Raw genomic sequence first — 12,758 nt, 5'->3', positions numbered from 1 at the left:
CCACCACCTACCCACCACCTGACCCCACCACCTGACCCACCACCTGACCCACCACCTGACCCACCACCTGACCCACCACCTACCCACCACGTGACCCACCACCTGACCCACCACCTGACCCACCACCTGACCCACCACGTGACCCACCACCTGACCCACCACCTGACCCACCACCTGACCCACCACCTGACCCACCACCTGACCCATCACATGATGAGTCAACAGCGCCACCTGTTGTTGACTTACCATCCAGAAACTGCTTCCAGGTTTCTTGATGGTTTTGCAGGAGGCTCCACTTCTGCTTTTCAAAGATGTAAGGTTGTAGAATCTGTTTCCAGCCATTTTCGCAGCAGCTCATTTGGATTTAAAGTTACAGAGACCCTAAAACAGCTGAAAAGAGTTCGAACTGAATTTCTAGATCAATTCAAATTTCTTCATTAAAAAATTACTTAGTGCAAAAACGTAGCAAACATGTTTCTGTTGCCTACAGACGTATCCTAACCTGTTCAAGGTCACCTGTAATGTGATGTTCCTGCCTTTACAACGTTTCTTATGAGCTACGACTCAACATGCACACCTAATTACTATCAGCACTTCTTTATGCATTTTATTCCATGCGGTAAAAAACAAGCTAATGATTTAAAACTCATGCCATGTGATTTTCTGAATGATCTAGCAAATAGAAATATCACTATGGTAATTATTAATATATGTATTCAGAAACATTCTAAAATTTTATTGACAGAATTAAAATCACCTAAATGAAGACGAGGACTTTGAACATATATTTTTTGGTTTGTGTTCGGTGCATTCAGACTCAGGTGAAACATAAAAAGCGTCGTTTTAAAGAATCAGAGCCGACTCATCCGCCGCCTTCAGAGTCAGACGTCGTCCTGTGAAAGTCACTGTGGGCAGCAACGCTGACAAACTGGCAACCCAAAGAGTCTGAGGCTCACCTGCATGGCTGTGGTTGGGTCAGTTAATCCTGTGTCCGTCCTCTGCGCTCTGAGCAGAAACAGAAAGCTTCAGCTGTCCGGCTCTGCTGAGCCTGTTCTCTCTGCAGCTCCTGATTTCTGTTCTCAGCTGTCAGGAGTGAAACCCGACATGGTCAGCTGCTGGTAAAAACGGATCCAATTCAAGGTTTGACACGTGCGATCTGACATGCTTTCCCGCTCAGCAGTTGTAAGGGGAACTTAGCGAGGCCCTGTTGTCTGGCTGCTCTGCTCCCTGTCTGCTCAGCTGACACTCCCAGGGTCTTTCTGCATTTCCCCCACTTGGGAAAACAATAGATTTCAGCACATGGGCCTTTCAGGAGCCAATCTGAACGGCTTCATCCTTTATGTTGAGGCTCAAAACCAACAGAGTTTGATTATTTTTTCAATTCCAACATTTAGTCTGAGATGCAGAAAAGCACTGATCCTGTGGTCCGTGTTTCTGTTTAACGCTTTCTGGTTATCTTGCATGACATCTGTTTTTACTAACACGTTGCATAAACATGTATCATTTTTGCATATATTTCCGGCTCACCTTAACTGAGATGTCAAAGTGAGCGGCTTCTGCAGGCCTCTGCATCTCCTGGACATTATTTCTATGGCTGCTTGTTGATCCTCAAACCTGTGGGACCAGAACACAGTTAGCATCACATTCAACCATCAGCTCAACCTACAAATGATGGAGATATTTACAGCCAGAACCTCAGGAAAACGTCAAAGTCTTTATAAGGCAAAACTAAAAAAGGAAAATATCAGTGTAAGAATATCAGTTATTAAAGCCACTCCAAGCATAAACTGCATAATCATTCAAAAATAGCATGTTCGCTTAAAGTAGGGCACAATCATTACTTACAGTTTGAGAAGTAATGCTGGCTGTAATTCAGCTGTCTAACTTTGTCCACACATGCAGTCTCTGTGTGGGGATAACAGGAACATCTCCATCGCTGAACTCAAGGCCTCATCTGTCTGCCTGAATAAAAACATCTTCTATCTCCAGGCTGGGACACGTAAAATACCCCGAGGAAACAATAAAAGCTTAAAAATGTGCAGAATAACAATACATACACAAACAACAGTCCTGCACCAGACCTCACTTTGTATGTTTGCTTTACTTAGAATAATTGTAACCTTGTGAAAATAAATTAAAAACTAAAATGAGATGAGATGAGAGACGCTTTACTGTCTGTCTCTGAGGAAAATCCACAGAGGTGCAGGTTTACATGCACACCAATGAAAAACAAAATATGAGGAATATTAAATCTATATCGAGTCCAGTTGAACTCAGAACTGGAAATTCCGACTTCCCAGTTTGAAAAATTAACTGATTTGCCCTCCAAAGTTGGATTTCTGGGAGCAGCTCCCACTAACCCCAGTTACACCGTGTCAGACCAACTTCCTGTTTCAATATGGCTGCTCCTCACGTCACCAGCAGTGAGTTCTGGTTCCGGTGGAAACATGATTATTTTACAAGACCCACATCCCAGAGTGCGTCTAAAGTCAAAGCTGCATGTAAGCGCCTGAAACTCTAAACCAAATTAATTCAAAGTGGCTTTACCTTTTGGAAAATAGATTATGTTTTTCAAAGGAACTGCAAACAGTATTTATGGGCGTTGCCATGGTGAAATCCCAGCTTGTTAACGGGAACGTTGTTTCCTCTGGTCTGACGTCAATCCCAGCTCCAAGATCCAACTTCTGCTGTGATGCATCTTGGGGTTTTATCCTGTGAATGGTGCTTTATAGATAAAGTTTGCCTTGCTTTATATCTCTAATCTAAAATTCGTCCGTTGCCGTTTCATTTCTGTGTGATGTGAAGAGGAGGGGTGACAGTACACGTCCCTGTGGTGCGCCGTTGTTGTTTGTCTTTGGAAGCCAAAGTCTCTTTTTAATAGCAAGGATTAATAACACCATGCCGTAAAGGCGTTATATTTCTAATTATAGGTGTTTTATAACCAGATTTTATTAAATCTAGTAGAGCTGGTTCAAAACTGCAGTACCATCTACCGCCTTTAGGGGCGCTAGGCTGCAAGTCGCCTCAGGGTAAGAAAAGTGACCTAAAATGATAATTAAAGTTTTTGCATGAGATGAGATATGGGCCGAGGTTTTAAGGGCATTTTTAATTACCTGTTTTCTGTCTGAATCCGTCCCTTTAATTCCTGCATGATGCTGTTTTCAGAGCATGATTCGCCTCCCAGCATGGAGCTGCTTAAAGCACCACCGCTTAGCTATTCAACGCCTCGCTTTGAAAATCCCAGAAGAAGAAAGCTTAGGTGACATTTAAGCATTTATGAGTACAAATGTAAGTCTTCTTCTTGAGGGCTTAACCTTGATGGAGTTTAAATCACTCTTGGTTTCACAATGTGGGAGGGAAGCGTTCCCACTCCGCTTCCTCTCATGTGTGGAGTTCAGCCGCGGCAACACATCCAAAAATATACCTGCAATGATGAAATATCCCAGAAGAAATTTATACTAATGTAGAATGATGCCTCATCAACAGCAAAAGCAAAAATAAATGATGACTTTTTTCCATCTGGAGGAAATATCGAGGTGAAATGTGAAACTTTCTGTCTCTTCGGCCCAATTTGCAGCCCCATTTATCATTAAACAGTTACATAGGCAAAGAATTCAATTTTTCCTCCTCTCATTTCGTTTTTTCATGACTGCGTATTCGGGAAAGGGCAAAAACATAATTACAGAATGCAGCAACACACTAACAAAGAAATATCGACTGTAGGCTTCCAGGAGAGCGCTGGGTGTGAACTGTGCCGCGGTTTTTGTTGCTAATAGCGCTTCAGCCTCTATTATCCCGGAGACATTTTTCACTGCAGGCTGGAGCATTAGAGAGGTTTACATCTAAAAGGAAGGAAATAACTCTCTCAGTCCCGCAGCTTCATCTTTACAGTGAGGAAAGACAAAGGAAGGCAGAACGCTAACAGAGTTAGCGTTCTCCGAGCAGGTTAGCGGAGATGCACAGCAGCACATGCTTGTGCTCGTCCCGTCAGACAGACGCAGGTAGTTTTTGGATGTCAGGTTGGAAGTGGAGTCGGCTCACATGGGAGCTCATTTGGCAGAGGCAGCGCCACCGGGGAGCCTAATGAAAGCACAAAGCCTGGGCTGGAGCTGGGACCAGTCAAACCGCAGCCTCTCTCTCTTCCTCTCATATGATTTGCAGGTTTTTACCCTCTTCAACGTGCTACAGTGTGTGTGTAGCCTGCAGGGCTTGTTGAAAATCTATTCAAAAGCGTAGCGTGTAATTTCAAAACTACACCAGTTCTAACAAGCGCATGTTTTTTTTCGGATTCCTTGGAGTTGTTTTGCAGATGTGTGTATTCACACCGACTGCAGTGATAAACATAAGCCCTCCTCATCCTCAGCTGACTTGTTTCTCACGAGAAACGGCTTATTGACGCGTTCATCCACCCAGAGCGCCGTGTTCAGGAGCTTTGGTGGGATACAGCGCCTCGTATCCTTCATTCTTTCAAAGCATGGCGCTGCGAGAATTCACAGCAGCTTCAGCTTCGTGATGAAATTCGGTCGGTTTTTATCACAGAATGGAAAAACTGAAACGGCTGCAGTTTCACAGACATGATATGGATTCATTTCACACAGAATCAGAGCGTTTATTTTGGTTAATGTTGCAGTAGTTTGTCGCTAATGTGAACATTAAATCAGACCAATAAAGCAGGATTTTCTAAACAAAGTCATCCGTGTCCTGCACTGGATGAATTACTGCGCCAGTGCGGCGTGACACGGAGGAGGTCAGCCTGTGGTTCTGCTGAGGTTTGATGCCTTTGTTGGTTCTGGTGTCTCTCATCTTCCAATAGACTCTCAGTTTGGGCTCAGGTCAGATAAGGTTGCTGGTGTTGCCATGGCGATAGCACCAAATCATCACAGACTGTGGAAACTTCACTCTGGACCTCCAGCCACGGGGATCCTGGCCCACTCCGCTCCTTCTCCAGACTTTCAGACTTTGATCTCCAGATGAAACAAAAACTTTCCTTTAATCTGAAAACACGACTCTGGTTTCGGTTCTGGCTCTCAGGTAAGACGGTTCTGATAAAGTCTCTGACCTCAGCTGCTCCTGAATGGACTTTTCTTCATCGTTCTCTTACCGATCACACCACATGTAACACCACAGCTGAAAACTGATGATAAAACATGAAATCATAAACTGACTTCAAATTGGGGATGAAATGATTTCAGTGTTTGGTGGTGTTAGAGCGCGAAGGAGGCGGAGTCTGCAGCTTCTCATCGCTCTTCCTTTGCAGAATCTTCTCCGTGTTTAGGAAAATGCAGATGCAGCAGTTGAGCTCCAGGAAAATCTGCTGCATTATTTCCTCTGAGGGGAAAATCTGTTTACTTTCATTATGCATTTTGATTTTATGTTACCTTTTTTAATAGTTATTTTGTTGGTTTTCTGTGACGTTTCTGCCTGAGATCCTGAGCTGTGAATGCGTTTAAAAGGCCCAGTGGATCCACTGTCACCTCTGTGTTCAGGTTTTTCCTTTAGTATTTGTGATGCTGCTGCATAGTTTTGCATCTGTACATTGTTTGGATTCATAGAATAAGATGCCGTCTCAATTTGATCAGACTCTCCATTCAGACTTCATTTAATGCGTGACTTGCTGTTGGTGATATTCAGGAACTTATTACCTCTCATTCTGTCCTTTTTTTTTTTTTAGCACGTCACGCTTTCTCAGTTAGGAGCTCAGCAGCAGTCTGCTGGATTAAACTGCAGATGTGACACAGCTTCATACTTTACGATGTTTACTCGCTGACTGTTTTCATTGGTGACAACTGCAAAGGAGAAAAACACAAGTGCAGGTTTCCAGTTTACCAGTTTTCAGTTTCCCAGCTCTATGCTTGATTATTCATGTGATTAAAAGTTCTGAAGAGCGTCTGACCTTTCAGAAACTGCATAATTTCCATCTTGATGACTGAGGTAAATGACCCCTTTGATTGGTTGTGAATAATTACAGTGATAAGTCTGTTGGTGAGGTTTTTCCTGTGCAGCTTGTGCCATCGACTGTCCAATCTGAACAGGAACTGCATTCGTCGCTTTGGGCTGAGACTCCCATCTGCTTTGGAAAATCATCTCCCTAATTAGGAGGAGAGTAGAGGTGGTCAGACGAGTCAATAGGTGATGAGAGGAGAAGCAGCTTCACTGTGGTCACACCTTTCCACATGCAACAGACATACACAGGCCTGATCAAAACACAATTAGGACCAAGAGATCTGCATAAAACACAGCATCAGAGCCAATATCTCCATGGAAATGCAATTCACATTTAACCCATCGGACATGTGTCCAGGCTACACAGACTGACCTTCCACCCAGTGTTAAAATGAAGACAAGTACAGTATGTTTTAATAAAAGGTGGAAGTCAGTATTTTTGTTCAGATCTAATGAATATATATCTTTAGAATATACAGCTCTGGTCAGATGTTTACACCTGGATGTCGGGTTAGTATAAAGTGTTTAACGATGAATTGTTCATTTTCCTGAGTGGGATGGTTATGTGACAACATTTCTGTGATTTTTTTGTCCTCATCAACATTCATTTGTGCTTAATGCTGCAGACTGATCATTGGACTTTGATGTTTCTGTTAACTGAATTCTTGGTTCTAATAATTTCAGCAAACCTTTCAGGTCCAGAAGCAGCAAAGCAGCTCCAGAGCATCACACCACCACCGCCATGTTGGATTTGAAGAACCATGCTATTTTTATATGACTACTCCTCTCATACCTGTCGTAGATTACAGTGTTTCTTTGAGTTTTAGTGTATTTATACATCTTATTCTGGCTAATTTAGGGCCTGATGAACATCTATGGTTTCTAAGGGTGAGTTCATATCAGCCCTCTTTATTCCGCTTTAGTCAAACTGCAGTTTGTTTGGGGAATCAATCAAACTCTGGTCTGGGCTCGGCTCAAGTGAACTCTGATGCAGTTTGAATGCATATGTGAACACCAAGTGGACTGGAGAATGCTCCAAAAGCAGGAAGTGGACTACAGCGCAGAGCATTCTGGGTAAATACAACCAAAACAAACGTGTGAGTCTATGCTAATGGGAAAAAGGATTCAAGGCTTTTACCAAAGACTAAAGAGAAATCCTCCAACCTCTGTTTCCATTTGGTAAAGAAGGAGGTTGTGCTCCATGTCTTCAGAGGTTTTCATGTGCTTTCCTTCAGTGGTTCTTGGTGCAGCGCCCCCACAGGTGAGGAGGGGAACAGGCTGGTTTGACTCAGCAGAGAAAAAGAGAACCACAGCAGCTGGAAAAGGAAGAAATGTTGCAGTTTTGGTTCCCAATCAAACCTGGTCTACTAGGAAAACATCCAAAGATCTTTAAGTCATTTTATAGTACTTTAGATATTATCAGTGAGGTAAACCTGCAAAGGAAAATAGAGAATCTGAGACTGAAATCTGCAGAGTTGCACATCCTGTGTCTGATATCTATATGATGCAGCGACAAACTGTAAACTCAATCCAGCATAATGTTAGAAATATTAGCAGGAATAATCTGACACATAGGTACAAATACATATTCATTTATTTCACATACATTTTTTCAACTTTTACTTTTTTGTAGTTTTTACAATCTAAATGATTCAACAACAAAATGAAGAACTACCACAACAAAGTCCAAATTTTCTACAGGGGAAAATGATGCAGATGTCACTTTTGTAAAACTGACACATGTAGTTAGCCAACCAGCAAAGATACAGTTAAAGTAAAAAAAGACAAAAATAGGACAAAAAGGTGGTTTGTGACCTGGACTAGGCCGTTTTCAGGATGATCAAAGGTTCGTGTTAGGTCCTGAACAGTGTTAGAGCGTTGGCTTTTGCAAAAATTATCAACATTTTCCATAAATATTTATTATTAGTAAATTCTATATGTTTCATATTATCCAGGTGGCAATCGGGGCACAGGGACAGAAACTCAGCCGTAGAGGAGAAGCCCTTCCTAAATCAATGGAAACTCGTTCTTGCTGAACTTGTGGGGTTGCAATTTTGGCTAATGTATCCCATGAATATTGCTATGAATAGTTCTGTTGAATGAATATCCACACAGGTACATAATGAAGCATTCAGTAAACATCCTGAACAGAAGGACTCAGGGTCTCTCTCGTTGTTCAGCGAATAAGCATGGCGCAGGACTAAACAAAGTAGGTTAATAGCTTAGATACAAATTCATACTGTACATTGTGTAGATGAGTCTGTAGTCAACCCAAAACTAAGGGCTTCTTTTTGTACATACAAATTTCAAAAAGTTAATACATGACACCTTTTGCCTTTAGGTCCCCATGGCAACAGCTGTTTCCATGCCTCTTCTGAGAAGTTGCCAGCTGGCAGTTATGTAAGACGTGTAATGTGCTTCTCGCTGCTGAACTCGGCGTCAATCCAGTGATTTACAGAATGTCCCTTTATGCTAGATAGCCTAAAAAGTTTCACAACCACTTTCATTCTGTCGTTCTATTTTCAAAAAAATACTTTATACTCCAGCTGTGTCCACAATCCAGTCCTCTTCTGTCTCTCTTTTATATATATGTGTGTTTAACTTACATCATTTTCATGTTAAAACGGCGCGGACCAGCCTGTCCCTCTGCTGAATCAACATTGGTACCGTTGGACTTTGACCGAGGTACATATTCAACGTCGATGTTGTTTTTATGTTTTCCTTTTCCTCTGCTCCACACGAAAAGGAGCAGGAAGCAAAACAAGACCACTCCCAGAAAGGTGAAGCAGCCCATAGCGGTGGACACTAAAATAGTCTTCAGGTCCAGACCAAGGGAAATGTTGGCCGTTTCATTGGCAGTGGCGTTGTTTGGGTCTGTGTAATGCTGGGTCCTGTTGGCGTACAGCGACCCCAGACTTTTCACCGCTAATGAAGCCATCAGGGTGTCATTTCCCGCAGTGTTGGAGGCCAGGCAGAGGTACACGCCACTGTCTTGTATCTCTGCAGACTTGATCTCTAATGTGCCGTTGTTGTGCACCATCAGTCGTCCGTGGTTCCGACTCGTCAGTACTCGTCGACGTGGGGACAGCCACGACACGCTCGGCCTCGGCGTCCCTTCGGCGCTGCAGCGCAGCATCGCCTGCTGGCCCTCATCCACTGTAATTGTTTGGGTTTTATTCTCGCGAATTTTTGGCTTGGTGCATGTTACGTAATAAGACAGGAGCGCCTCCTTGAACTCCTTGAAAGGCCGACCACGGATCCCCTCGGGTGTGCTGCATTCAGGCTGCGAGTCTCCAAACAAAATGGAGTGCTTTTTCTGCAGGATCCACATGAGACGACAGTCACACACCAAGGGGTTGTTGTCGATCAGAAGGACCTCCAGAGCCTCGGGCGACTGGAACACACCCTTTTCCAGGGTGTCCAGGCGGTTGTGGGAGACGTTGAGCACCTTGAGACCCCGTAGGCCTTGAAAGGCGTACGGATCGATGGTGGTCAGCTGAGCTCCCACTAGATGCAACTCTCGCAACCGAACCAGCTCCATCAGCATCCCTCCTTCGATGTGGCGGATCCGGTTGAAGGACAGGTTGAGGTGGGTCAGGTAGGGCAGGTGCTTCAGGGCTTGGTAGGGGAAGGAGGACAGGTTGGTGTTGGTTATGAACAATGTGGTCAGGTTCAGGCCATGGAGGGTATTCACTGGCACGTGGTCCAGTGAAGGCCAGTTATCGATTTCTAAATGCCGCAGCCGGAACAGCTTTTTGAAGGAGTACGGATGCAAAGTGCTAATGCTGAGGTAACGGAGATGAAGGCTGACCAGGTTGTGCAGGTGAGAGAGCGCCTCGGTGGGTACAACTGTAAGGTTGCATCGTTCTAAGGTCAATTCCTCCAGGCTCAGGAGTCCGCTGAACGCACGGTGAGAAATATAAACCAGGTCGTTGTCTCCCACTTCCAAAGACCTCAGATTATGTAAATCCTGGAACATATAATCCAAAAGAATGACGATCTTGTTGTCACTTATATCCAGTTGGGTTAGATTGGTCAGGGCTGTGAAAACCCCCAGAGGGATGAGCTTGATTCGGTTGCTCTTCAGACTGAGTGAGTGCATGTTAAACAAGGCGTTAAAAGCTCCAGGCTCGACGTAGCTGATCAGGTTCCCACTCAGGTCCAGTTCCTCCAGTCCAGGGAAGTTAATAAAGTCATCAGGGTTGATCATTGTCAGCTTGTTTTTACTCAGGTCCAGGATCCTGGTCTCGGTCGGGATGCCATCTGGGATGGTGGGCATTCGCTTGCGGTGGCAGACGACGGCCTTGGTCTGAGCCGAGCACTCGCAGCGTGAGGGACATCCTAGAGAAGAGCCCACAAAGGCGGCCACCAGTACCAGTCCAAGGAATGGCTGCCAGCATGAGACGACCGTGTGCAGCATGACTTTGTTCATACAGTCCACCATTCTGTCACGGTTCTGCAAAAAACACAAAGAAACGGTTCTTAAAAGCCAAATCAGGTTGGAACAAATCTGTTTTCCTGCAGAAATAACGTAAATGACACAGAATAAGACTCTGATTCACTAGACTCAGATCTAACTCTGGCAGTTCAAACTGAACTAAACTACTGGAACTTTTCCCCAAAGCTTTTCCAACTCGATCGGACCTCCAACATGACGAGGTTCTTCCTGCGTAAATTCAGCTTTTCAAGCCGTGAGAAATGTAAAAGGCTTTGATTCGGGCTACAGTACAGATTCCTCAAACATTCACGGTTTAATGAAACAAGGCGGATATGAGGCGCAGTGAGAAAAGGCTGCAGAGTCACATCTGGGTTTCTGTTGTCCCTCATGTCCAGTTCAGCAGAACCAGAACCAGCAGGTCATGGAGCAACGCCGCCATCCTGCTGATGCAGTCAGCTGACCCTCAGCCTGCTTCACTGGAAATGTCTCATTCTCTACATCAGGGGTGGGCAATCCTGGTCCTCGAGGGCCGGTGTCCTGCAACTCTTAGATGTCACCCTGGTCCAACACACTAGAATCCAATAGCTAAAACTCCTCCTAAGTGCAGTCAGGTTCTCCAGAGTCCTACTAGCGACCTCATTATTTGACTCAGGTGTGTTGAAGTTGAGACACATCTAAAAGTTGCAGGAGTCCGGCCCTCGAGGCCTGGAGTTGCACACCCCTGCTCTACATCCTCAGTTTATATGCACTTATACCCCTTACCCTATGAATCATTAGCGGCCTCTTTACATTTATTGCTGTTTTCCACATTCTAAACAGCTGATATGTTTTTATTCGTCAGCTAAAGGATCGTTTAGTTTGAGACGCCTGCAGTCAGACGAACAGCAGAGTGGAGCTCTGACCTGTTGATGGAGTCTCTGTTCATTAAATACTTCCACCTGGAGAGAAACTCCTCCTGCTGATGGAGGACGATCAGAAATAGTTAGATGTAGATACTTTTTCATGTTTGGGTGAAAATGATCGCGGTTATTTTAAAATAAAACTCATCATGCAGCAGTCAGAACAGAAAGAAGCTCTGCTGCGTTTCAGACTTCAGCGCATTTCATCGGGACTTTATGGCAGAGCAGGAAGTGGTGAGCCACTGTGATTCATGGATGTTACATGTTACAAATAAAAATCTGAAAAGTGTGGTGTGCATTTCTAGTCAGCAAAACGCTGCAAATTCACCAGCTGGTTTGTTTTCCTGAACTTTCTTTTTCCAATTCTGCCCCAAAACCAAACAGCCACAAATACATTCAGACGAGGAGCTTCTGGAAACATACATTTTCTAGTTCTTCCACAGATTCCCAGTTAGTTTTAACTCTGTACTTTGACTAGGCCATTCTAACCCATGCCTCTGATCTTTGGCTGGATGTTGAGGATAAATGTCCTGCCTCAGCCTCAGGTCTTCACCACATGAACCTGAAACATTTGGTAAATATTCTCTACTTTGGTTTGTCTTTTACATAAAATCTCCAGATCATCCGTATTTTTTTAATCTTAATGTGACAAATCCTTTTTGCAGAACAGGATCTAGAAATCTTCCTCCACTTTTCTCGTTTTGCTTCATTCGGAGCTACTTTAGTTTTTTTCTTGTGATACTTTAGGTTCAGCATCCAAACAAAGGAAAACCTCTGGATGTTTCTACATTCCCTGCCTGCCTTGTACGAATGAAAATGTGTGACTAAGATAATTAAATCTACAAAAAGAATGAAGATAGACGTCTAAGAAAACTTTCTAACAGTGCCATCATGATGAATGTGCATGCTAATAATTGAATAGTCTTCAGATTTATTTCATGGTTTATGGTTTCTGCAAAAAAAATGTCTCATTTTAGCTGTAATATAAACACCATCTATTTAAAATATGCATCTCATTTCTTTTTAAAGGTCTGCTGATAATAACTACAAACAGATCAAATTATGTTGTGAGTTCAAAACATGGAAAACAATTATTATTTCAGAGTGAAGGTTCAGGGGTTCATTAGTTTAATTACTGTGAGAATGAAGCTGAACGAACGTCTGACATTTATCTCCATTCATTTGTTGTTTTACTTCCCGGTAGAATCAGAAACACGGATCTCTGGTTCTGCTGTGAACTCCAGACAGGATCAAGCAGCAGGTAGAGATCCTGAGCAGAACCTCTCTGGTCCAGGAAGCAGAACTTCTGCAGAACCCAGAAACGATTCGGTTTTAATTAGAGCAATCAGGCTGTGATTATCCATCAGCGTCTGTCTGCCCGCCATGCAGAGTGGACACCTGCAGACCTCACATTATTCACCGACTAATTATCCCCACCGCTGAAATATGGAGTAAATATTGTTATGCATTTAAAGTAT

The 12,758-nt window shown here is 43.7% G+C and overlaps 1 protein-coding gene across 8 annotated transcripts in view; it reads right to left on the bottom strand.

Moving 5' to 3' along the window:
• Nucleotides 1–7,519: 7,519 nt before the first annotated feature.
• The window catches only part of lingo2 (leucine rich repeat and Ig domain containing 2), a 205,037-nt gene continuing 199,798 nt past the window's right edge, over nucleotides 7,520–12,758 (bottom strand). For all 8 annotated transcript variants that reach the window (XM_081611929.1, XM_008421021.3, XM_008421026.3 and 5 more), the window contains one exon: nucleotides 7,520–10,399. In XM_081611929.1, the coding sequence (XP_081468055.1) occupies nucleotides 8,546–10,387 (1,842 nt within the window). In that variant the 5' untranslated portion in view covers nucleotides 10,388–10,399 and the 3' untranslated portion in view covers nucleotides 7,520–8,545. The remainder of the gene's footprint in view (nucleotides 10,400–12,758) is intronic.

Source organism: Poecilia reticulata, chromosome 10 (assembly GCF_904066995.2).
Source record: "Poecilia reticulata chromosome 10, P_reticulata-male-v2, whole genome shotgun sequence".
NCBI lineage: Eukaryota > Metazoa > Chordata > Actinopteri > Cyprinodontiformes > Poeciliidae > Poecilia > Poecilia reticulata.
This window is presented reverse-complemented; position numbering and strand designations above follow the sequence as displayed.